General features: G+C 39.6%; 1 protein-coding gene across 2 annotated transcripts in view; it reads right to left on the bottom strand.

Moving 5' to 3' along the window:
* Positions 1–25,273, bottom strand: part of Lrrc36 (leucine rich repeat containing 36) — a 70,311-nt gene that overhangs the window by 15,835 nt on the left and 29,203 nt on the right. The window contains exons 3-8 of one of the 2 annotated variants that reach the window (XM_028854366.2): positions 24,814–25,006; positions 23,947–24,043; positions 19,764–19,852; positions 6,479–6,606; positions 4,270–4,318; positions 1,334–1,780 (exon numbers count right to left, since the gene is read on the bottom strand). In XM_028854366.2, the coding sequence (XP_028710199.1) occupies positions 1,334–1,780; positions 4,270–4,318; positions 6,479–6,606; positions 19,764–19,852; positions 23,947–24,043; positions 24,814–25,006 (1,003 nt within the window). The remainder of the gene's footprint in view (positions 1–1,333; positions 1,781–4,269; positions 4,319–6,478; positions 6,607–19,763; positions 19,853–23,946; positions 24,044–24,813; positions 25,007–25,273) is intronic. The other variant, XM_028854367.2, reaches the window with a different exon arrangement.

The following is a 25,273-nucleotide window of genomic DNA, read 5'->3' as shown; positions in this document are numbered from 1 at the left end:
CACAGCTGGCCAGAGAGCCCCACGGCTCCTGCTGCCTCTGCCTTTCCAGCACTGGGATACGGTGCGCATCACCACACCCAGCCTCTGCACAGGGATCCAAACTCACATCCTCATGTGTGTGCAGCAAGTGCTCTACCAACCTCACCAGATCCCCAACCCCTCAGAGTCATTCTTCTTTCTTTTTCTTTTCTTTTCTTCTTTTGGTTTTTCGAGTCAGGGTTTCTCTATGTAGCCTTGGCTGTCCTGGATCTCACTCTGTAGACCAGGCTGGTTCCAACTCACAGAGATCCACCTGCTTCTGCCTCCTAAGTGCTGGGATTAAAGGCCTGCGCCATCATTGCCCGGCTCAGAGTTATTCTTAAGTGAGTATCCTTTGCTACTACAAATTTTCCAACTACATATCTCACCCAGATGAATGTCTGGCTATCACTCTGACCTCATCTATACACTTCATTCTCTTACTCTGCTATATACTAGGTTCCTTGTTCCTTAAATATGGCCTTAGGAACTCTGCACTTTCTACTTCCACCATTTAGAAAGTTCTCCTCCCAGTTATCTGTATACCTTATATTTTCATTTTATTCAAATCTCATGTTTATGATGCTTCATTATAGAAGTTTGTCCTGACCATTCACTCTGAAACATCATTTCTTCCTTATTACTTTTTATATACTTGTTATTTTCCATCATAGCGCTTATAAACTGACATATTTATGGTAACTTATTATCTATCTTACCTTGTTAGGATAAAAGTAGAGACAAGATTTATGATCAAGTACACATGGAATTTGATTTTGTTCTCAGAAGTAGAATAGTGTCTTGCATATGGTATGTATGCAGTGAGTTTTATTGAATAAATTAATAGCCGAAGACCAGTCTCTATAACTTATCCTAAAACTATCTTCTTCTGAGAGTAAATTTTTCTATTCCCATACTTGCACCATTCCATTCTCAACTCAGCACCAGGGTAGTTCCTGTTCTTTTGTTGTCCCCCACCATACATGTGCTTGCATGCACATGTTCACATGTGAGCATATATATGTGGAGGCCAGAGTTTGATGATGGTGACCACAGAGAATTAGATGCAGCTGGGAATAGGTCTTGAGATGTCACTTAACTAAAATAACATGTAGATATGAGACTCACATATTTCTATATTTTTTTCTCTAAATTATCCATCATATTGCACTCATACCCTCCAGATTTCTGGAAGTCCCACGAACCACTAATGATCCTAATATACAATTTAAGAAACACAAATTCAATTCAATAAGTGATAATTCCAAAATTCATGAGTTTAAAAAAGACTTGCAAACTGACAGGTAGCTATTACCTGAACTAAGCTTCAAAAGTCTTCCTGTGCTGGAGTCGGGGTTTGACAGAGAAGTTAGTAGGTCTCCACAGGAATGAGATGAGGTGGCCTTTATGTCATTTGAAGGCTTTATGCTATATTCTCGGTAGTTCTTGATTTTTTGAGGCTTTTTGACAAGACTTCCGTGCAGGGAAAGGGTTTGAGAATAATGATTATCATAATAGTCCAGACCAACATCCGAAGGTAATTGATAGGGAAGGATCTGGCTAGAATCACCCACTTCCAGGCGTTTACCCAGTGAGACATCATGGGTACATGGATATGTGTCAGGTTTTGGTATCAAGTCTTTTTCTGGAGAAGAGCCTGAAGACTTAGTGTCTAAAAAAGATACTCGGTATCCATCTCTACTCATCTTCTCTGGAGATCGGACTGTGGACCGATGAGGCAAGTAATGTCTCAATTCTAATCCTCACCAAAGAAAACAAAACAAAACATGATGAGAATTCATGTTGGCCCAGCTGGGTACCTCTGTTCACTAGGAAAGGGTGTTAGAAAGAGTGGTTTCTAATTCCAATAAATGCTAGCAAAATGATGAGAGGACTTCCACAAGGACAATGACAACAAGACGTGGGACATTTTGTAAACAATAACGAATCTGTATCCTTCTGGAGACAAACTTCATAATAATAGAGTAACCTAAAAATGTCCTATAGAAATGGTAGTTTCAGAGCTTTCTATGTAGTGTTTCTTGCTTTCTTTTGTCCTTTGAGACCAGGTCTGACTATGTAGCCCAGTCTGGCCTGGAATTCACAACCCTCTTGTATCCTCCATTTCTCAAGTGCTGGGAATACAGATGTGTGCTACCATGGCTTCTAGACAGTAATTTCATATAAAAAGTTGGCGTGCCTCCACATGACAATAATTGTAGCTTTATGCATTCAAGTTTATGGACAATAGTTGGTCTATGATTTTATAGACTCCTTGCCTTCTCTTAAACTACACCCAGAGGTTCTAGTTCACTCACTGGGAACTGATACCTAACCTAGTTAAATAGTAGGAAATGCAAAATGTATGAAAATCCCTGGCCTAGGTGCTATCCCAATTCTAAAGAATTTCTCTCAGTTATATTTGCTATTCAATAAGTATCATAGTTTAGCAAATAGAACAGTAGACAAAGGAGCAGGTTCTGTGCTCCTTGGTACATTCAGAGTTTCTGATGCTCCAAGGGCAACTTTAGGAATAGGTAAAAATTCTGAATTGGTCAGATTAACTATTCTAACCCTGATGTTCCTAAGGACCTACAGACCAGCAATGCTTTACCCATTGTCAACTTATGTCATGGTAAAGGCCATAACACAGTGTCTTTATTTAGGTAACAAAAAGAAAAGAAAACAAAACAAAAGGCAGAAAGAATTGGTTTTCTGCCAGGCGGTGGTGGCGCACGCCTTTAATCCCAGCACTCGGGAGGCAGAGACAGGCTGATCTCTGTGAGTTTGAGGCCAGCCTGGACTAGAGTGAGTTCCAGGAAAGGCACAAAGCTACACAGAAGAACCCTGTCTTGAAAAACTAAACCAAACCAAACAAAACAAAAAACAAACAAACAAACAAACAAAAAACCCAAAACCCAAAACAAACAAACAAACAAACAAAAAAAGAATTGGTTTTCTAAGTAATGAGAAACTAGATACTTCAGATTACCTTCCTGGGATGGTATAAATCCAACAAAGAGCTAAGAAGACAGTGAGGAATTTCTAGGCCCAACTTAGGAATCAAACAAAACAAAAACAAAACTTTAAAGGTATATTATTACAGAAAATCGCTTTTACTCAAAGTCATTTTAGGGTGAAAAGGGACAAAAGTATAGGTTCTGCCCAAGGTAAGAGACATGGCAACTGCATCCCCATAGCTCACACACACTGTAAGAAGAAAATGTGGGCAGGATACAGTGTTGAGGGTAAAACAAGCCATTTCTGATAATGACTTGTGCTGGGATTAAAGCAGTCCCAGACTGATAGTATGATAGTATTCGAAGTACTTGAGAGAAGCAAATGGAAATTTGTTCTGGAAAAGACAACACATATATGACTAGCAATTATTTGTTCAAATAATTATTCAAATATAAGAGTGAGCAAACACCCAAAAATAAACAAACAAAAATCAAAATATTAACATGAATGAAAACCAGTAGAAAAAACATATAGACCTACAAAGATCTCAGATATTATAAATAATAGCTACCATATAGCTATAAAGCACCTATGTTTATTCTGTTAAGGAAATATAAAGCATATATTTTTTCTTAGAAAAAGTGACCTACCAAATCAAACATATGGAACTGAAAAAAAAAAAAATTGGAATTAAGAGTTCAGCACACAGAGCTGGAGGAAATGATCTCACAAGGGATAGGATACCTGGGCTAAAGAAAGAAATGAAAACAAAGATAAATTTAAATGAAAATTGTATAAAAATATCTTGTGGGGTTTAAAAAGTATGAGGAATAAAAATCCACAGGAACTCTACTTGGGAATGTAGCTCAGGGGTGGAGCATTACACCAGCAAGTCTTAGGTTCAGTTCATGAAAGCAGGAAGTAAGGTCTTGGGGGGGCGGGGACTAAAAGAATAAAGGTTTTTCAAGGTCTTTAAATTACCTAAGAGAAAACTTAAAAGAAGGAAAAATTAAGATACTGACAATTTTTAAATTGTGTAAGTAAAAAACATATTGTCATTTGGGGAATAATACTAAAAATACTTAAACAGTATAACTTAAAATCTGGTAGAGAGAAAGAGGAGGGAAATGGGAGAAAGGGGGAGGGGGAGAGGGAGAGGAGAGGGAGAAGGGGAGGGGGAGGGGGAGAGCAGAAGTTCCAGCGACCAGAACGCGCAGCGCTGTGGCATCGGCATCTTGTAAATCTCAGCCCATCCAGATTTCCTCTGAAAACCAGTGACCAAATATTTACCATCTTCCTTGTGGGTGTCACTTGTCTCCCTTCTGGTTGCTTCCTGCATCTAAAAAAAAGTTTGAAAATTTAGGAAGAAAGGCATTTGTGTATGTTCAGATGTAAGCTTACTGGCCTGGGAGTTGAGTACTTTCCTGTTATTAAGGTCATTCATCCCTGGAGGGAGGGAACTAGATCTTCCAGCAGGGGTCCACGGTTGAGCCCATTTTAAAACAGTTACAACACAAGGAGGTTCCAGAGTTGCTTTAGAGCAGGAAAGGAGAGCTCTTGAAACACAAACTATCCTTAGAAGGTAAAAGACACACCAAACACTGAACTGCTGTATTTTGTCTGCATACAAATTAGATAAGGGCACTTTTTCTTTTCCATGTGGGGGTCAGAGGGGGTGGCGGTCCCCATGTGAGTAGCGAGCCTCTTAGTCTGCACCTTGTTTTTTGAGGCAGGGCTTCTCATTAAACATGTAGCTCATCTATTTGATTAGTGTGGCTGGCCAGTGAGCTTCTAGGCTCCACCTGCTCATCCTGTCCCACCAGCACTCGAGTTCCAATCACAGCCTTATGTGGCTTTTACAATGGGGATCCAAATCCTCACGTTTGTGCATGAGGTCTCCCCAGCCCAGATCATTTTCTCCAATTTTATCTTTTCTATTTAAAGGACTTTTCTATTTATTTCATTTTCTAATAAAGCCGAGTACCAGCTATAGGAACTAACAAGAGTTTTTCTTTTTCTCCTGAGACAGGGTCTTATTGTATAGCCCTGGCTGGCCTGAAGCTCCCTCTATAATCAGGATATCCGCAAACTTGCTACAATCCTGCTTCCAGCCTCCTAAGTGCTGGAATTACAGGTATGTGCTCATCATGCCAAGCAACTACTAAAGTTTTAAGAAACTGTAAATTAATCTGAGGCATAACTAGGCAAGAACTGAAGCAAAAAAAAAAAATCCATCTAATATGTATTTAAAAAATATCTTTAGGGGCTGGAGAGATGGCTCAGAGGTTAAGAGCACTGGCTGCTCTTCCAGAGGTCCTGAGTTCAATTCCCAGTAACCACATGGTGGCTCACAACCATCTGTAATGAGATCTGGTGCCCTCTTCTGTATACATAATAAATAAATAAAATCTAAAAAAAAAAAATCTTAATATGTTCGTTGTCTTGGCTAGGGATATATCTATCTCAGTGACACAGTGCTAGCCTAGCATGCCCAAGCCTTGAGTACTATTTCAGCACACACAGGCACCCACATACACAATTTAGGTAGCCAGAAAAAGAATTTGCACTTCTTTATAATAAATTTAAGGATTTTAGTAAGTTATTCAATTCTCTCTCTCTCTCTCTCTCTCTCTCTCTCTCTCTCTCTCTCTCTCCTTGTTTCAGGAATTCTAGAGTTTTTTTTTTTTTTAACTGAGAAGTGTTATTTAACTGTAAATTGGAATAGACACTCTCTCTGTTTTCTTAAATCAATAGCAGGATTTAAAAAAAAGGTAACAGAGATAGTTTCCTAGCACCTAAGTACGATCTCCGAAAACAAAGAAACAAATGCTAACCTGTATTTAAAATTAGAAGGCTATTATAACACACACACACACACACACACACACACACACACACACACACACACTGAAAAATCCTTACTATCTTTTCACTAAAACAGTCCAGATCACCCACATCTCCATTAATCCTCCCTCTGGCTGTTTCTATAGTTCTGTTTATTACAAGATTATCAAAGAAAAAGCAAATGCAGAAGCTGTCGGTTCTGTTTGAGGTCATATTTGTCCACACACAATAACTTTAATAAAATGATTACATGACTTCTACTAACATTTTTTCTCCAAAAACTTGTTTTTATTTTTTTCTAACTTTGGCATTATCTCTAATTTCTCATGCCTGTCCCTTCTGTGCCACATTACCTTTTCCTTCTGTCTGTTCCACAGAAGAGGCAGCTTTTGGGAAAGCCACCTTGATACATAAGACTTTAATTAGAAGGTAGAGGCAGAGAATGTGAGAGGTCAGAGAATAAGAACTGGAAGCATTTGGTAAAGAGAAGGACTTTTTATAACCAGCTCTGAACCTTTAACAGATGCATTCCTGTTTGAGGACCAATACCTAGCATACACTATGCTAAGAGTACATATATAAATAAATACAACACTGCATCATTAGTATTAATCATTGGCTAATTAATAGATCAGCAGGAGAGTGAATATATTACCTGTGTCCCCAGTGGGAAAACATCTAATTTCTGAGCTGGTGTTCCATTGCCCTGGGTTGCAGAAGTACTGGTTAGAGAATCCTTTATTTCCCGATTGGGGAAGGGAATAAAAAGTCCTTTGTTTGAGTCTATATTAAAAGGAAAGGAATACAATGAAGTTCTGACAGAGTTCAAAGGCAGCGTGTCTTGTAGAAAGATACTAGAGGGGAAGTCACAAGACTGGCTATTAATTCATGGCATCATCACTTAGAAACCATGTGAACCTGGGCAAACTGCTTCAGCTCTAAATTCTCTCACTTTGCTAATTCACCAGTGATAATGATACATACTACCTGTCTGTCAGTAGTTCAGTTGAAGGGAGGCAAAAACAACCTCATGGATATTAAGTGGTCACATGAATTCTGAAGTGCTCGATAGACATTCAGAAGGCAAATAGTGTTTTGCACACTTCCCATGTGAGTAAATAATGCCATCTGACATTAATTCAGCAATCTCCCTCTACAGCATATGTCCAGAATGGACCCTGGCTCTATATCTCCAGGGCTCTAATCTGCAGACTGCACTGATTCATCATTGCAAGCCTGGCTCTTTTTGCCTTGATTTCCTCATTTGTAAGAAGAGAATATCTAATCAAACCTGCTGTATAAAGAATACTAAATGCTTAGGTCTCCCAGTATTTCTTACATATGATTAGAGAAATAACTTTAAAAATGAATATATATAACTCCTAATAGAGGCTCTGGAAGTTACAATTTGAACTGGCAAACAGATGTGTGCTTATCCCAGGACAGGAAAGGCTGAAGCAAGAGGATCCCAAGTATGGTCTTTACAAGTTCTAGAGCAGCCTCCCTTCTGGAGGAACTTTTGAAAATAAGTTGTAGTTTTGTTTTTGTTTTTGTTTTTGTTTTGCATTAGTTTAGGGAAGTTCTTTTTAGCAGGATTGTGCAAGAATCAAGATAGTTTCAAAATCTTGGACCTTCTTCAAGCAATGTGTTCTGAAAGTTTCTGGCAGAAGGAAACTACCAAGAGCCAGTGCAAATGAAAACACAGAACAGCAAAGGCAGCCTCCTGAACAACAGCCCCTAAGTTCATTTGGGACTCTGAGATGCATCCTATTTCTGAGTTGCTTTCTGGGTTTGAAATGTTGCCTGTAGATACAAGATAACTCTTCTATTGCTGACTTTGGTAAAACTACCTTTCTGAAAATAGCATGAAGCTCTCTAACTTTGTGCTCTTTGGTAGCTTTCACTGTGGCACTGTGGACAAAACAAGGAGAAGCAGACTGGTGGCTGCAATCTGATCACTGGAGAAAAGTAAACTGATTTGGGTTCAGGCTCCTTTCATCCTCACCCTGCACAAGATGCCTTTTTCTGTGTAGCCCTTAACACTGATTTCCAAACTCACAGGTTCTTTTTCTTTTCTTCAACCTAATTTTCGATTTAAGCAAATCCTCCAATGTCTGAGCTCTTTGCCAAGTGCTAACATACCTCCTGGTCTCCAGGTGTAACTGAAGACTAAATGATCCAAAATCAAAATATCTTAACTCTCATCTCTGTCACTCTCAATTGGCCTTTCTCTTTTTAAAGATAGGATGTCATGCAGCCCAGGTTTACCTCCAACTCATTATGTAGCTGAGAATGACCTTGAACTTCTGACCCTAATGTTTCCACCTCCCAGGTTTTGGGATTGCAGGTGTGCACTGTGATACTTGGTTTAGTCTGATCTTTTTATGTCCAGCCCTGAATTTCCTGAATAAAGTTCCCTATAAAAGCACAAACATACATAAGCAGTATTTTTTAAGCCAAAATTACTATCTTCACTTACAAGACTCCTCCTGCGGGCATCTCCCTAATCTGGGCATTGGTATTCCTCCTCAACAATCCCTCAAGACAGAAACTTGTTCTTGGATTCTCACACTGAAATCTCAGTCAGTCATCAAATTGTACAGACTCACTCTTCTTGGGGTGAGTGAGAGGAGAGTTTTATTTTAATTGAGATGTAATTACTGTATCACTGCTTTCAACCTTTTACAGAATACCACTCAGTGGTTCTCAGTATATTCACAAAGTTGAGCAACTATCATCATGATCTCATTGCAGAACATTTCATTACCCTATGAAGAAATCCCGTAGTTGTCATGGCCAATTCTTCCTTTTCTGCTATCCCCTCAAAACCATCAATTCACTTTCAGTCTGCATAAGCTTATTTTTCTACATATTTCAAATAAATGGACTCATAAATGGCCTTCTGCATATTTCAAATAAATGGACTCATAAATGGCCTTCTGCATATGGCCTTCATTTAGTGTGATGGTTTCAAGATACAGTCTGTGCACATCTCAGCAATTCCTTCCTTCCATGGTTGAATACTTTTTTTTTTTGGTCTTTCGAGACAGGGTTACTCTGTGTAACAGCTCTGGCTGTCCTGGAACTTGCTTTGCAGATCAGGCTGGCCTCGAACTCACAGAGAACTGCCTGCCTCTTGAGTGCTGGTATTAAAGGTGTGAGCAACCATGCCATGGCCGAATACTATTCCTTATATGGATATATCATAGCTTGCTTCATCATTCATCAATCAATAAGCTTTTGGCCATTGTGGATAACACTGTTTTTATTACTGTACAAGTGTCTGCATAGATGCATGTTTTAATTTTTTCCCAGAAAACAGTAGTAGAGTGGAGTTTCTGGTAACTCTATGTTTAACTTCTTGAGGAACTGTTAAACTATTTCCAAAGATGCTGTACAAATTCACTCTGCTATTAGCAATGAATGAAGAATCAAATTTTCCCACATCCTTGCTTTCACCTATTATCTGTCCTGTTGAGTCTTGTATTCCTAAAGTGTATGAAGTGGTTATGATTTGTATTTCCCTGATAGTCAGTGTGGTTGGTCAGTTGCATATGTTTTTTGAGAAGCATGTATTTAAATCCTTTGCCCACATTTAGTCAAATTGCTCATCTTTTAAGAAATACTGTATTGATTGTGCAGGTGTGTGGGTGCCAAGATGAGCGTGTGGTGGTCGATGGGCAGCTTTTATGAGTTGGTTCTCACCTTTATCTTGTTGAGAGGCAGGGTCTCTCATTTATGCTGCTATGCTGTACACACAACCCTCATACTTCCAGGTGATTATCCTGTCTTCACCTCTCACTTTGTCAAAGGAAGGCTGGAATTACAGATGTGTGCCTCCACATCTTGTTTTTTCCATGGGTTCTGGGTATTGAACTCAGGTCTCCAGGTTTGTGCAGCTAGTGAAGGCACCCACTGGGTCATCTCCCCAGTGTCAAGTCACCCATCTTTTTGTTACTGAGTTGTAAGAGTTCCTTGTATAAAATGGATGCTAGACCCTTTTCAGATATATGATTTTCAAATTCCTCCCCTCATTTTGTGGGTTCTCTCTCTACTTTCTAGATAGGGTTTCTCTTTATAGTGCAGGCTAGCATTTACCTAATGATCCTCTTGCCTTAGCCTCTAAAGTACTAGAATTACAAGTGTGTGTTACCATGACCAGCTGCTGTATTACTTTTAAAATTTTTGCTATATTTTACTTATTTATTATGTGTGTGAATGCATGCATGCCATGGCATACTTGTGGAGGTCAAGGACAATTTAGGCAAGTTGGCTCTTCTTTCCACCAAATGGGTCCCAGGGATGAAATGTGGGTCATCATGTGTCTTCTTTATCTTCTGAGCCACCTTGCCTGTCCTGCTATGTTCTCCTTGAACAAAAAAACTCTGGTAATTTGTTCTGACACAATTATGGTTAAATTTTTTACATGCCACATCAGGGAAAATTAGTAAAAGGTTACATAACAATTTGCATTCTTAGATAATTTTTTATCTTATACTTTATTTTTCTTCAGATAGAAAATATGTTGAGTACTTAATCCCCCAAACAAGTACAGTTGTGACATTATTGTCCAACCCATTTTTTACACCCCCCCACACCAAGGTAACAGGACCACATTGACTTTATAATGCTGATATGGGGGCAAAGAACTAATAGGTGACTACTTCAGGTGCTAGCAATCACAGCTGAGGAGGGATGTTCTCCTTCACATGTTTGGTCAAAGACTTTACAGTCCATAGGAGAATGAAATAAAAATGGATTGCCTAGATGCCTAACAGGGAAGGACTTGGTGCCCAGCTATGGAAAAGGACTTCAGCTGTTTGCTCTTCAAGGTATGTATCTGATACAGAGAGCCACCCACCTACTGATGTCACACGCCCTTAAGGCAATCCCTTTCCAGTGACCCAGCTAGGCAAGGGAGAGACATTCTCACCTGCTCCATTTCTGACCTTGGCCAGTTCACTCCTCCTTATACAACCTGGTAGTCCCCTGACCACCAAGGTCATCATATTGAATTTGGTGCATACACCTGATTGGCATAGCATGTTACAGTCCAGAACTCCTAGACTCAAGCAATTGGTAGAGACATTTTGAAGAGCAAGTCTCACTTGAGCAGAAGCTCTGTCTCCTCAAACTTCTTTTGCCCCCTTCTTCTCACTGTAAAACTGTGATAAACATTTTATACAATTTCAAATAAAAAAAATTAAAAGCAGAAATAACTTGGGCTGGAGAGATGGTTCAGGGATTAATAGCACTTGCTGCTCTTGTAGAGAAACTGGATTCAGTTTCTAGCATGCAAATGAAGACCATAACCATCTGTAACTACAGTTTCAGGGGATCTGATGCCCTCTTTTGGCCACTGTGGGTTCTACTGCACACATGTGATACACACACATGCAGGCAAAACAGTCATACATACAAAATTAAAATAAATAGCTGGGCTGTGGTGGTGCATTCCTTTAATCCCAGCACTTGGGAGGCAAACGCAGGTGGATCTCTGTAAGTTTGAGACCAGCCTGGTCTACAGAGCAAGTTCCAGTATAAGACTACACAGAGAAACCTTGTCTTGAAAAACCAATAAATAAATAAATCTTTTTGTTTGTTTGTTTTTTCGAGACAGGGTTTCTCTGTGTAGTTTTGGAACCTGTCCTGGATCTCAGTCTGTAAACCAGGCTGGCCTCGAACTCATAGAGATCCGCCTGCCTCTGCCTCCCAAGTGCTGGGTTTAAAGGCGTGCTCTGCCGCTGCCGCTACTGCTACCGCCGCCACCACTCAGCAAATAAATAACTCTTTTAAAAAGGAAATTACTTGTCTGCTACTAGTCCCTAAAATAAATGCAACTGAGCCATTTTATTTGATTTACTAATCCCTAATAAAAATTTAATCTCCACCTTAAAATATGCAATCACATTCACATTAAATGACAATTATAATAAAATTAGTGTTTTCCCACCATAATAGACTGTCATGAATTGTAGCTTCAGCATCCTTGTACTTTGATCTCTTCAATATCTCTTGAATATTTTATTCATAGACTCAATTCTTTATAAATTTAATTTCTGTAACAAAACATCACAGGCAAAAAACCCCTCAGTGTTTGTCTCCAGGTTTTCTTTTCATCCTTGAGGATTTAATCTGGATGTACTTCCTCATTTGTAGTCCCATTATTATTGCTGTATTCAGATGAGTCCTCATTTGACTGAACCTAGCTTGAGTTATCTCTCCAGGGACACATCTACTCATGCCTCTATAAAACCAATTGCTATTCATTTTCACATGAGTATAAAAATGAACACAGTTATTAGGAAGGAGGCTCTTAGCAACTTGGTCTTTGTGCCAGTCACAAGCTGAGTCAATGTCTTAATCTGTTATACCTATTATTTGCTGATCTGTCCTACTTGGACTTGCTGCCAACACATTCCTCATTTCTCAGATGTAGGTTTGCAGCTTCTTTTTGACAACTTTTTCTTCTCAACTATGCCCACTGAATGACCTACTCAAGCATCTCCCATCTAGAAACTATTTCCCAGGCCCCCTCAGTATTTGAGGGCTACTGCTTCCTTCCTATGTCTGTCTCTGTCACAGTGGCGTTCTTGTCTCAGCCTGACTTGTGACCTAATTAGCTGTGAGATAAATAGCACAGGACTGGAAGTATATGAAGATCTGACACTATTGTGTCATTCCCTTGCTAGCCTAACACAAGTTCTGCCCAGTAGACAGAGCTAAATTGCTCTCTTTTGCACTGTAGCAGAGATTGCTAGTTACCCCTGCATTTATCATTCCACTCTTTTTATTTATTTATTTTCAGTTTTTTGGAGACAGGTTTTTTGTTTGTTTGTTTGTTTGTTTTGTTTTGGGGTGTGTGTGTGTGTGTGTGTGTGTGTGTGTGTGTGTGTGTGTGTGTATGTGTGTGTGTATGTGTGTGTAGCCTTCTGGAACTCTTTCCATAGACCAAGCTGGCCTTGAACTCACAGAGATCTGCTGGAATTAAATGCATGCTACCTCATGCTCCTCCCCTCTCCTCCCCTCCCCACCACTGCCTGGCTATCATTCCACTCTTAAAATTCCCTGACCCCACAACAGCCTTGAAAGGTTCTTTCTATATGAAAGAGAAATGAACTTCTGTCTTGTTTAAGCCAGTATTTTGGAAAGTCTCTGCTATTCCCTACTGACTTTTATCCATGTAAAACACCATCATGGCTAAATTGAGATGATGAGAATCAACAAGTTGAAATGGGATAGCTTTTAACCAGTTATAAAGAAGACCTTGGAGCTGGTGGGATGGCTGAGGGTAAAGGCACTTGCTGCCAAGTCTGACCACTTGAGTTAGTCAGTTGTCTTCTGGCCCCCAACACCTACATTGCAGCATGAGTGCCCCCACACACAGAGAGAATAAATAAATAAATATGTAATAACGAAGAAGACCTTGATGTGTCTGTTAGTTATCGGGATGAACCACTGAGGTGAAGTCTTAAAAATCGCCCCTTGCTGCCAGGCGGTGGTGGCGCATGCCTTTAATCCCAGCACTCAGGAGGCAGAGGCAGGCGGATCTCTGTGAGTTCGAGGCCAGCCTGGTCTCCAAAGCGAGTTCCAGGAAAGGCGCAAAGCTACACAGAGAAACCCTGTCTCGAAAAACCAAAAAAAAAAAAAAAAAAAAAAAAAAAAAAAAAATTGCCCCTTGCCCTGTGTGTGTGTGTGTGTGTGTGTGTGTGTGTGTGTGTGTGAGAGAGAGAGAGAGAGAGAGAGAGAGAGAGAGAGAGAGAGAGAGAGAGAGTTCCAGGACAACCAGTGCTATACAAAGAAACCCAGTCTCAAAACAAAAACAAAAACAAAAACAAAAAGACCCTGTCTCAAAACAAAATCTGTACAAGGATATTTATAGTATTCTTTTTCATTATAATTTCAAATTTTAGAGGCAATCAAGATGTCCTTTAGAAGTTGAGTTTACTAAGTAAACTATAGGACAATGGACTATTTATCAGCATTAGGAAGAAATGAGCTAACAACTCACAAAATATTACAGAAGAACTAGGCATGTGGTACACACTCCCCTCCCCCTTGAGACAGGGTCTCACTATGTAGCTCTGGTTGTCCTGGAACTCACTCTGTAGAACAGGCTGTCCTGGAACTCACAAAAATTGCCTGCCTCTGCTGCCCAAGTGCTGGGATTAAAGGCATGCACCTCTATACATTGCTTGTGGCAAACACTTTTAATCCTAGTACTCAAGATACCGAAGCAGGCAGATCTCTATAAATTCAAGGTCAATCTGTTCTACATTGAGAGTTCTAGTCAAGCCAGGAATACATATACAATACTATGAGACCAGCCAGCTTAGCTGAATTGGTGAGCTCCAGATTCAGCAAGATACCCTGACTACTCAAAAAAAAAAAAAAAAAAAAAGAAAGGAAGGAAGAAAAGAAAAAAAGACAAAAGCAGGCTCAGTGATTAAAGCACTTGCCATGCAAGCATAAGGACCAGAGTTTGGACCCCTAGCACCTACATATTGGGTGGGCAAGCAGCCTGCCTGTGATCCTAATGGGCAAGCTGCTTAGCTGAACTGGTAAGTTATGGGTTCAAGTGAGAGACCCTATTTAAGTAATATATAAGATGGAAAGTGATCAAAGAAGAGACCAGACGCCAACCTCTGGCCTCTACACACACTTGTTCCTGCCCAAACATGTGCATCCACATACATACAAACACACATACACCACTCAAGTACAACACTCACACATGCATGTGCAAAATGAAAAAATAGGTGAGGTGAAGAATGATTGAGAAAGAACCATCAACCTCTGGTCTCCACACACATGTGTACATGCACCCAAATACATGTACACACATATCTTTTAAACAGGCATTTGGCCGGGCAGTGGTGGTGCATGCATTTAATCCCAGCACTCCGGGAGGCAGAGCCAGGTGGATCTCTGTGAGTTCGAGGCCAGCCTGGTCTCCAAAGTGAGTTCCAGGAAAGGCGCAAAGCTACACAGAGAAACCCTGTCTCGAAAAACCAAAAAAACAAAACAAAACAAAATAACCCCCCCCCCAAAAAAAAACCTTAAATAGGCATTTGATTTTAAAAATGAAAAAATCTTTTTGTTGATGAATTTTAAATGAATTTTCATTTGCTAAATGAAAAGACTTTGAGCTTGGTCATAAAGAAGAGGTAGAGTCTGATGAAAGCTCTTCAGAGGAATGGCATTTGTTTTCGGAGGAAAGACAAAGAAAGGACTGAATGGGGGGGCGGGGAGATGGTCTGGTTTCGGTGGAGAATTGTACTCTGTAGTGGAGAAGCAGGAGGTAAGGCTTCAGGGTAGGCTGAAGAAATAAGTTGAGGCCATAGTTCAGGGGAACGTTGTATACCAGCTTAAGGAATTGAAAATTAATAGTTGGGTGGGAGCCATCAAATCTTTAAGCAGGAATGAATAATTAATTATCTCAGCTGTGTTTTAAGAGAATTAATCTGGCATCAAAGTACAAAATAAATGAGAAAAAAAAAAGCTGCAGGAAGAACTTTGATGATATATAGACCACACTTGGCACCCAAATTCTGCCACTTATTGTATAAGTAGGGCAGGTTATTTCATCTGTTTGGGTCTCAGTTTCTTCACCTGTCAAACAACTTTAAGGATGTGAGGATTAGATGAGATCACAGACAGCACCTGGGCCAGAGTTTGAACTCAGTGAGTATTAAGAGACCTGTAAAACTGAGACTATTAGGAAATGGAAAGGCCAGACAGTGGTGGCACATGCCTTTAATCCCAGAACTGGAGTCAGAGGCAGGCAGCTCTCTCAATTTGAGGCCAGCCTGGTCTACAGAGCAAGTTCCAGGACAGCCAGGACTTGAAAAAAAAAAAAAAGGAAGGAAGGAAGGAAAGGAAAGGGGGGCTCAGAATTACACTGAAGGATATAAACTTGGAGGATCAGCAGCATCAAACCCTGGTGCCGGGTAGGGTTTTTTTTTGTTTGTTTTTTTTTTGTTTGTTTTTTTTTAATCAACCTGACACAAGCTAGAATCATCTGGGAAGAGGGAACCTCAACCAAGAAACTGACTCCATCAGACTGGCCTGTGAGCCAATCTATGAGACATTGTCTTGACTAATGATTGATGTGGGAGGTCCTAGGCCATTGTGGCATTGTTACCTCTGGAAAGATGGTCCTAGGTTGTATAAAAAAGCAAGCTGAGCAAGCCATTGGGAGCAAGCCAGTAAGCAGTGTTCCTCCAAGGTCACTGCTTCAGTATCTGCCTCCAGGTTTCTGCCCTGCTTGACTTACTGAGTTCCTGCCTTGGCTTTCTTCAGTGATGGACTGTGATTGGGAACTGTAAGGAAATACATCCTTTTCTGTCCAAGTTGCTTTTGGTAGTGGTGTTTGTCATAGCAACAGAAAGAAAACTAGACAACACCCATGTGATTCTGAGCCAGGATCACAGCAGAGTTGGGATGATTCCCATGAAACACAAAGAGCTCTTTAGGCTTTGTCTGCTCTGGGGGACATTTAGCTTGAGGGGCTGGAACATTTAGAGCGAGATGATTCTAGTTAGTTAACAGAGATGAGTGGCTGGTGAGACACTGGTACAGCTGTCAAGCTAGACTAATATTTTTAATAAATGAGAAAGTAGAAAACAAGTAATAAATATATTTACTTTATAAATTAAAATGTGAGGGCTGTTTCTCAGAAAATTGGAAATCAATCTACCTCAAGACCCAGCTATACCACTCTTGGGCATATACCAAGGAATGCTCAATCATACCACAAGGACACATGCTCAGCTATGTTCATAACAGCATTATTCATAATAGCCAGAACCTGGAAACAACCTAGATGCCCCTCAACCAAAGAATGGATAAAGAAAATGTAACCCATATACACAAAGGAGTACTGCTCAGTAGTAAAAAACAATGATATCATGAGGTTTGCAGGCAAATAGAAGGAACTAGAAAATATCATCCTGAGTGAGGTAACCCAGACTCAGAAGGAAAAACATGGTATGTACTCACTCATAAGTGGATACTAGATGTAAAGCAAAGGATAACCAGACTACAACCCACAGCTCCAGAGAAGCTGGACTCTAAGAGGGACACATAGATAGCCCAGCGAAGGAGAAATAGATGAGATCTACATGAGCAAACTGGAGGTGAGGGTGGTGGTGGTAATGGAGGGCAAGGGATGGGGGATGAGAACATAAGGGAATGGGAGGTTCAATCAGAAACATGGACAGTGGGAGAGTAAGGAAAGAGATACCATGATAAATGAAGACATCATGGGAACAGGGAGAAACAGGGTGCTAGGGAAGTTCCCAGGAATCCACAAAGATGACCCCACCTTAGACTACTAGCAATAGTCGAGAGGGTGCCTGAACTGGCCTACTCTGGTAATCAGATGAGTGAATACCCTAACTGTCATCATAGAGCCTTCATCCAGTGACTGATGGAAGCAGATGCGGAGATCCATGGCCGGGCGCCAGGCCTAGCTCCAGGAATCCAATCAATGAGAGAGAGGAGGGGTTCTATGAGCAAGGGACATCAATATCATGATAGGAAAACATGCAGAGACAGCCAGCCAAACTAGTGGAAACTCATGAACTGTGGACCAATAGCTGTGGAGCCCCCATGGGACCAGACTAGGTCCTCTAGATCGGCAAGACAGTTGAACTATTTAGGGGGCCCCCAGGCAGTGGGATTGGGATCCACCCCTTGTGCATGAGCAGACTCTTTGGAGCTCAGTGCCTATGGTAGGACACCTTGTGCAGCCTTGGTGCAGGGGGGGAGGGGCTTGGACCTGCCTCAACTGAATGTACCAGGCTCCCTATGGGAGACCTTGCTTTGGAGGATGTGGGAATGGGGGGGTGGGGGAGGCTGGGGGATGGGAGGAGGGAGGAGAGGGGAATCTGTGGTTGGTATGTAAAATAAATAGAAAATTTCTTAATAATAAAAAGAAAAAAATTTGTGGCTGGAGAGATGGCTCAGCGGTTAAGAGCGCTGGCTGCTCTTCCAGAGGTCCTGAGTTCAATTCCCAGTAACCACATGGTGGCTCACAACCATTTATAGTGGGATCTAATGTCCTCTGTTCTGGTGTGCAGGTATACATACACAGCACTCATACATAAAATAGAAATTAAAAAAATTAAAAGGTAGCAAGGGATGGTGGGAGTGGTGGCACACGCCTTTAATCCCGGCACTCAGGAGGCAGAGGCAGGCAAATCTCTGTGAGTTTGAGGCTAGCCTGGTCTAAAGAGTGAATTCCAGGACAGTCAAGGCTACACAGAGAAATCCTGTCTCAAAAAACAAAACAAAACAAAAAATGGGTGATATCAACAAGGACAAGGGGACAAGAAAGAACAGGGAGGCTAAAGATATAGCCTGAGTATGCTTATTTTGAGGGTGTGAACAGGACAAGAATCCAAGACAGAGAAATTCCCTGCCTATTCAAAAGCACTGCCTTGAACAGCTGAGCAGGCGGAAGCTGTTCTGCAGGAAAGCCTGAGGCATGCCCACTAACATGGCATAACTACGTTAATCATATTGCATTACCAACAGAGCTTACTGGCCATCCTCCCCAAGGATCTAGCACAAACACAATTGGCAGTGGGGAGCAAAGCTCTTTAATGTCTCAAACCAGCAAAATAAATTTTATATTAAAAAATTAGGCAGCAGATGGTGCCTCAAAGAACTTTTGGAAACCGATTGTCTAGTGCAGCAGTTTATTCTAAGTAAAGACTGTAAACTTAAAGACACTTTGACTCTTGGAGTTAATTCTTACACACACAAATAATATATTACGTGAAGTATAATTCTAATTCAGTTCATATAAGGGGGCAGTCAAATTTTGCTTCAAAGTACTTTTCTCATCTGAAAATGGATATACAAATGTGTGTACCTAGAAGAAAAACTAGCCAAAGTAGTAATTGTGATTCTGTTTTGTGGTGAGATTCTGAGTAAGCAGAATGTTGTTCTTCATACATTTTAGCGTTTGCCAAAATTATTTAAAAATTGCATCTATTTGAAATATAAAAAACACTTTTTAATGCAAAACAAAGCAACCCATAGGTCTATCATTTATATGCACTGAGATATCAAGGGAAAAAGGAAAATATTACTTTTTTTATAATTTATCATGAAATCCTGTGAAAATGATTTAATAAATGTTCACATGGATAGATTAAAAAGTCAGAACAATGAAGCAATATATGTTAGCACAACAGGAAACCTTTAGTATCTGTACTACACAGCTAATCTCTTGTTATTAGAGTTCTTTTCTGGAAAGAAAGTGAAGGCCATTAATGTGGAATAACCACTTTAATTGTACTGGAACACCAATAATGGTAGTTCTAAAACCCTTTGAAAATGGGCTGTGTCTACTAAGACTGTTCTCAATAGAGACTGTACACTATAACTCATTGTATATTTTAACTCATGTTATAAATCCTTGTCTGTGCTAGTGGAATAATATGATATTAATGGAGTCTACTTCCGCTTATGCAAGAAAAGGCAGTCAAATTCTATATTGCAAACACAAGAGATTCTGCAGCTGGGAAGGTGCTTGCTTGGGAAGCCTAAGAGGCTCAGCGTGTTAGCAGCAGTGGATACAGGTGAGTCACGAGTCTCTGACTAAGGAAATAAATTACCTTAACAATCAATGCCCAGGAGACTGTGGGGATTGGTAATGTAATTTTAGGGTCACAACTGATGTAAGGTGATGTAAATGAAACTGAATTCTCTGAGTGTACAGCTTGTGCTTTGAAAGGTGCTGGGTTATACCTGTATAACACAGGGTCCTTCTGGCAGTAAGAAAGAGAGAAAAAAACAGTCAGTAAATACTGGACTTGCTTTAAATCTGTGTTTTCACAATTACTTTGCTTAATTCTAGCCCAGATTGGCTATGACAGCAAAGACAACTGATGTCTTGGTTATTTTACTATCACAGAAACAATGCTGACCTGTTTCGATCCTGGTGTCGACCTCAGGATTGACTTTTGATGCAGAGCCTTCATCTGTCACACAGGTTTTCATTGTCTTCTCCCTAGAGCTATCATGGAGAAGGATTTATTTAAAACTCAGAAGAAAGCTTCTGAGATCATCAGTTTATGCTGCTTAGAAAATATTAGTTCTTGATTTCCCCGACATGATCTAGGATGTGTTAATATAACTATGCTTTACAGATATCTCAGTAGAGGCCATGATTTTTTTAAAAGTCAGAATACTTATACTAAAAACTATGATAAAAAAAGAACATCAACTTTTAAGTGTGAAAGCCAGAAAATTCAGAATTTTTTTAAAAACTGAAACTTAAGTCTAAAGAATTGAGAGACTATGATTTTTAAAATTAAAATAAGCATAGTTAGGTCCTGCTAGCACAAATTACAGTAGAGACTACTATAGCTGTAGAATAACAGATAAAAGAGGAAAGTGTTTGTACTTGAGGTAGTTACTTGGGAAGCACAGGAAATATAGCCTGAGTGCAGGCTCTTGATACTCATCATCTTATTCAATCATAAAAGCCCCTCTATAGGGCTGGAGAGGTGGTTCAACAGTTAAGAGCACTGGCTGCTCTTCCAGAGGACCCAGGTTCAATTCCCAGCAACCACATGGCAGTTCACAACTGTTTGTAACTCCAGTTCCTGGGGATCTGGCACTCTCAAACAGACATAGATGCAGGCAAACCACCAATGTACACAAAATAAAAATAAACATTAAAATAATTTTTTAAAAAACCCTCTACTAACTATTATCCCCCTTTTATAAGTAGGTAAACTGGGACTCAGAGAGTCTTTAAGAACTACCTAATACTGGGGACCTTATAAGATACTGTAATACTGGGCATAGAAGAACATTTTAACCTCTGGTTTAGCAGTCACTTAAAGATAACTTTAACAGATTAATGATGGCATTCTTTGCCTAAATAGAAATTAAAAAAAAAAAAAAAAAAAAAAAAAAGGGCTGGAGAGATGGCTCAGCGGTTAAGAGCATTGGCTGTTCTTCCAAAGGTCCTGAGTTCAATTCCCAGCAACCACATGGTGGCTCACAACCATCTGTAATGAGGTCTGGTGCCCTCTTCTGGCCTGCAGGCCAACATGTAGGCAGAACAATGTATACATAATAAATAAATCTTTTTAAAAAAAAAAAGAAATTTCACTCAGTATATATTGGTTTATCTCTATCTTATTACAGTAAAAAAAATACAATATATTTAAAATAGGATTTGGTTTGCTGCATATGTGTATTTTACATATATATATATATATATATATATGTATATATATATATATATATATAAAGAAAGATTCTATTTATGTCTACAGTAAGGTAAATATTATTCTGTGTAAATTGACCCCAATAAACATTACATTTAAAAATAGGAAAATAAGGGAAAAATAGAAAATTAAGGATCTTTCTGAAAGTTACCATAAAACAAAGATCAGAACAAAGATAGCAAATATTTCTGGACAGTGGTGACGCACACCTTTAATCCCAGCACTCGGGAGGCAGAGGCAGGCGTATGTGAGTTCGAGGGCAGCCTGGGCTACAGAGTGAGTTCCAGGACATCCAGAAGTGTTACACAGAGAAACCCTGTCTCAAAAAAAAAAAACAACAAAAAACAAAAAACAAAAATTGCTTGGAAAAGTAGATGTTAGACCAATAGATATTGGTTTCACTTATTCATTATTATTATTATTATTACTGTTTTTTTTGGTTTTTCGAGACAGGGTTTTTCTGTGTAGTTTTGGTGCCAGTCCTGGATCTCGTTCTGTAGACCAGGTTGGCCTCAAACTCATAGAGATCCACCTGGCTCTGCCTCCCGAGTGCTGGGATTAAAGGCATGTGCCACTGCTGCCCAGCTAACTTATTCATTATTTTATTATTATTATTATCATTGTTGTTATTATTACTATTATTAGTGTGTGTGTGTGCACAATGTATATTCGAAGGCAGGTATGCTATTGTGTGTATATAGAGGTTAAAAAACAATTTTATGGAGTTACTTCTCTCCTCCCATCCTTATAGAAGTTCCAGAGATCAAACTTGAGTCACCAGACTTGAATAGCAAGCACCTTTAGACCCAATGAGCCATCTGATCAGCCCCAGTTTTCATCATTAGACAAATTATTTTTTTTTAGCAACTTCTATATACCAGGCATTGCTATAGGCACTAAAGATACTACAATAAACAAGGTCCTATTCTCATGAGTTTATATTCTAGTGAGGGGGAAGAAAATAAGTAGGTAAACAATAGGGGCTGTGGAAATAGTTCAGTGGTAGAGGACTCACCTAAGATACCAAAGGACCTGAATTTAATCCTCAATACTACAAAAGAAAACTAAGGGTAAATAGATAAGTAATAGACTAATTATGATGAAGAATAGAAACATAATGTGGAGATATGTTCATGATGTCTTATTAAACACCATATATATAGGAAGCAAACTACTATAAAGTCAGATACATATATTACACATACAAATCACACATGTACATGTAATATACACATATATCTAATAATATTAGGGTATTTATTGTGTGTGTGTGTTCAGGTGGGTGTGTATTGGTGGAGGCCAGAAACTGATGTCAGGTATCTTCCTTGATTGCACTCCATCTAATTTTTTTTAGACTTAGTCTTCCATGGAACTGGAGCATATCTATTTGGGTGGGCTGGCCAGCCAGTGAGCCCCCAGATCCTTTTGTCTTTGCCTCTCCAGCACTGGGGTTACAGACATGTGCCACTAGGCCTGTTTTTGTTTTTATTTTTCATTGTTTTTGTTGTTATTGTTAGTGTGGATTCTGGGACTCTAATGTCCTCATGTTTGTGTAGCAGGCACTTTTTCCTGAGTGAACCACCTCCCCAGTCCCAAAGAAATACAACTAGCATTTATTTCTGGGTGGTGAATAATACATTAGACCAAAGGAACAGATTAATAAATACACTCATGTGTATTTAGAATACACAGAAAAGTATTATAAATAGTTAACTCTCAATAACAAAATATAGAGTAACTTTGACTTTTTTTTTTTTTTTTTTCGAGACAGGGTTTCTCTGTGTAGCTTTGCGCCTTTCCTGGAGCTCACTTGGTAGCCCAGGCTGGCCTCGAACTCACAGAGATCCGCCTGGCTCTGCCTCCCGAGTGCTGGGATTAAAGGCGTGCGCCACCACCGCCCGGCTAACTTTGACTTTTTTGAATTATTTACATTGTGAGGAATTTCTATCTAATTAAAAAAACTAATAAAGTCAATTAAAAAATTTCAAATCACATTTACTCATTTCTGAGTGTGATCTGTGTGTTCATGCATGTGCCACAGCATGTGTATGGAAGTCAGAAGACAACTTGTAGGACCAGTCCTTCCCTTCTACCATGTGGTCCCAGGCACTGAACTCAGGTTGCCAGGCTTGGTAGCAAGTACTTTAACCACTAAGCTATCTCACCTGCTCTAATAAGGCTAACGTTTAACAGCAAGAGTTTAGTATAGAAGATATATCTTCCTTTAGTAGGATTTTGTAACAAGAAATGGAAAACTCTACTATTCAGATACTTGACAGCCTCTTTGTTTGTAGAGGTTTTGTTTTGTGAGAAATTTGCTGGCTGGGTGGCTGTGGCACACACCTTTAATCCCAGCACCCAGGAGGCAGAGCCAGGTGAATCCCTGTGAGTTTGAGGCCAGTCTGGTCTACAGAGCAAGTTCCAGGACAGGCACCAAAACTACAGAGAAACCCTGTCTCAAAAACAAAACAAAACAAAAAACCAAAAAACAAAAAAGAAAGAAAAGAAAAGAAATGTGCCAAAACATCAAAACTCTAAGTCCTGCCTATGGTACTGAAATTCTAGTTCAATAAGAAAAGAGAGTGCACTGATGATAATTCTGCCAAGAGGGTGGGTAAGAATTTATGGAATAAAAAATCTTCTAGTGTCCCTGTTGATACGTTGCGAGAATGATGGAATTTACAACAATTGCATCCAAAGGAAAGTCTACAGTTCAGGAACAAAGAGGGCTTGATTCTCCTCCCTATGGACCTATTTGTAAATAGACAATTTTATTCCAGAGCTGAGAATTCTGCTGGGAAATAAGGAAAGTAAACTAGAAATTCCCTTCAACAAAACTAAAAAAAAAATTAGAGATTTTTTTTCTTACCTCTTTTCCACCTCTAAAAGAAAATTTTCACTGTTGCCCAACTGACTGAAATGCAGCTTGGCAGCTTTCCTCTCGCTCTCACGCACAGTTCGGTCATCTGGAGGCAAAAACCACGGTCTGAGCATTTTTCTTTTTTAGAGTCAGTGGTAGTAGATCAGAAAACCATATTTACAGAGGAAAAACTGAGGACCAGACTCATCTTCAGGCATTAGAGACAGGCTACAACACAAATCTATTATGTTGTCACGAGAGCAAGCAGTAACTCAGATGTCATAGCAACAATTGCCAACCAGGTCAACTACTCCTTCAGGAAAGCAAAGCCTGGGCAGCAAACAATCTCATATTAAGGCTGAATGTCACATTTTTCTGAAAAAATTTTAACTTAGTTTCCCAACAATAACTTTTCCAGGGCTATTTGAAATTACATTTTCTATCAATAGGAAATATATAATAAGCAATGAAATTATGAGGAAATTCAAACTAGTTCATTCTAAGGGATATTTTTTGTTCCTTGTCAACTAGTTCCTAATGAATCGCATTGGACTTATGTTACTATTATTGTTGATAAAACTGGGCACCTGGAAAAATAAGTCTCAACTTAGAAATTTTATGTTGAGGAGGAAGTAGTGGAGAAACCATCAGCCGAAGAAAACTAAAGCTGGAAGTAACTGATAAAATCATAGATGGTCATTCAATAAACAATAAAAGTACTTGTCATACATCCTGCCAACACAAAGAGTTACATAAACACTGACTGATAAACAATGTCTCCTGCCAGTGCACACTTTGGTCCAACATCCAAAAGGTTAAGGGGCAGCTTACTTCAGTAAAATTCTAGAAGGGATGGAAGAGGAGGGAGGCTCTTACCTAGTTTTTCCAGAGTTTGCAGCGTGTACACGGCGAAAAGCCTATAATCTGTATCTTTCCTTACAACAGGATTGAGTCTCAAATCTAGTTCTTTGAGGAAGGGCAAGGGTTGAAGTCGGGACACCTCCACTAATGAAGGAATGTTGTTGTAATATAAGTTCAGATCCTGGAGTGAACACAAATACTGGATGCCCTGAAAGAAAAAAAGTACATCAGGCAACTGCACACTGCTGATCCTTATAAACACTGCTCAAATCTGTCAGTCTGTCTGTCTGTCACTCTGTCTCTGTCTCTTTCTGTCTCTCTCTCTCTCTCTCTCTCTGTGTGTGTGTGTGTGTGTGTGTGTGTGTGTGTGTGTGTGTGTATAAAAGGATGATTTAATAGTCTTCCTCAAACTGCTCACTACCTTAGTTTTTTCTTATGAAATATTAGGTAAATTTTATTTTGTTCTCAGGGAACA

Source organism: Peromyscus leucopus, chromosome 5 (assembly GCF_004664715.2).
Source record: "Peromyscus leucopus breed LL Stock chromosome 5, UCI_PerLeu_2.1, whole genome shotgun sequence".
Classification (NCBI taxonomy): Eukaryota; Metazoa; Chordata; class Mammalia; order Rodentia; family Cricetidae; genus Peromyscus; species Peromyscus leucopus.
This window is presented reverse-complemented; position numbering and strand designations above follow the sequence as displayed.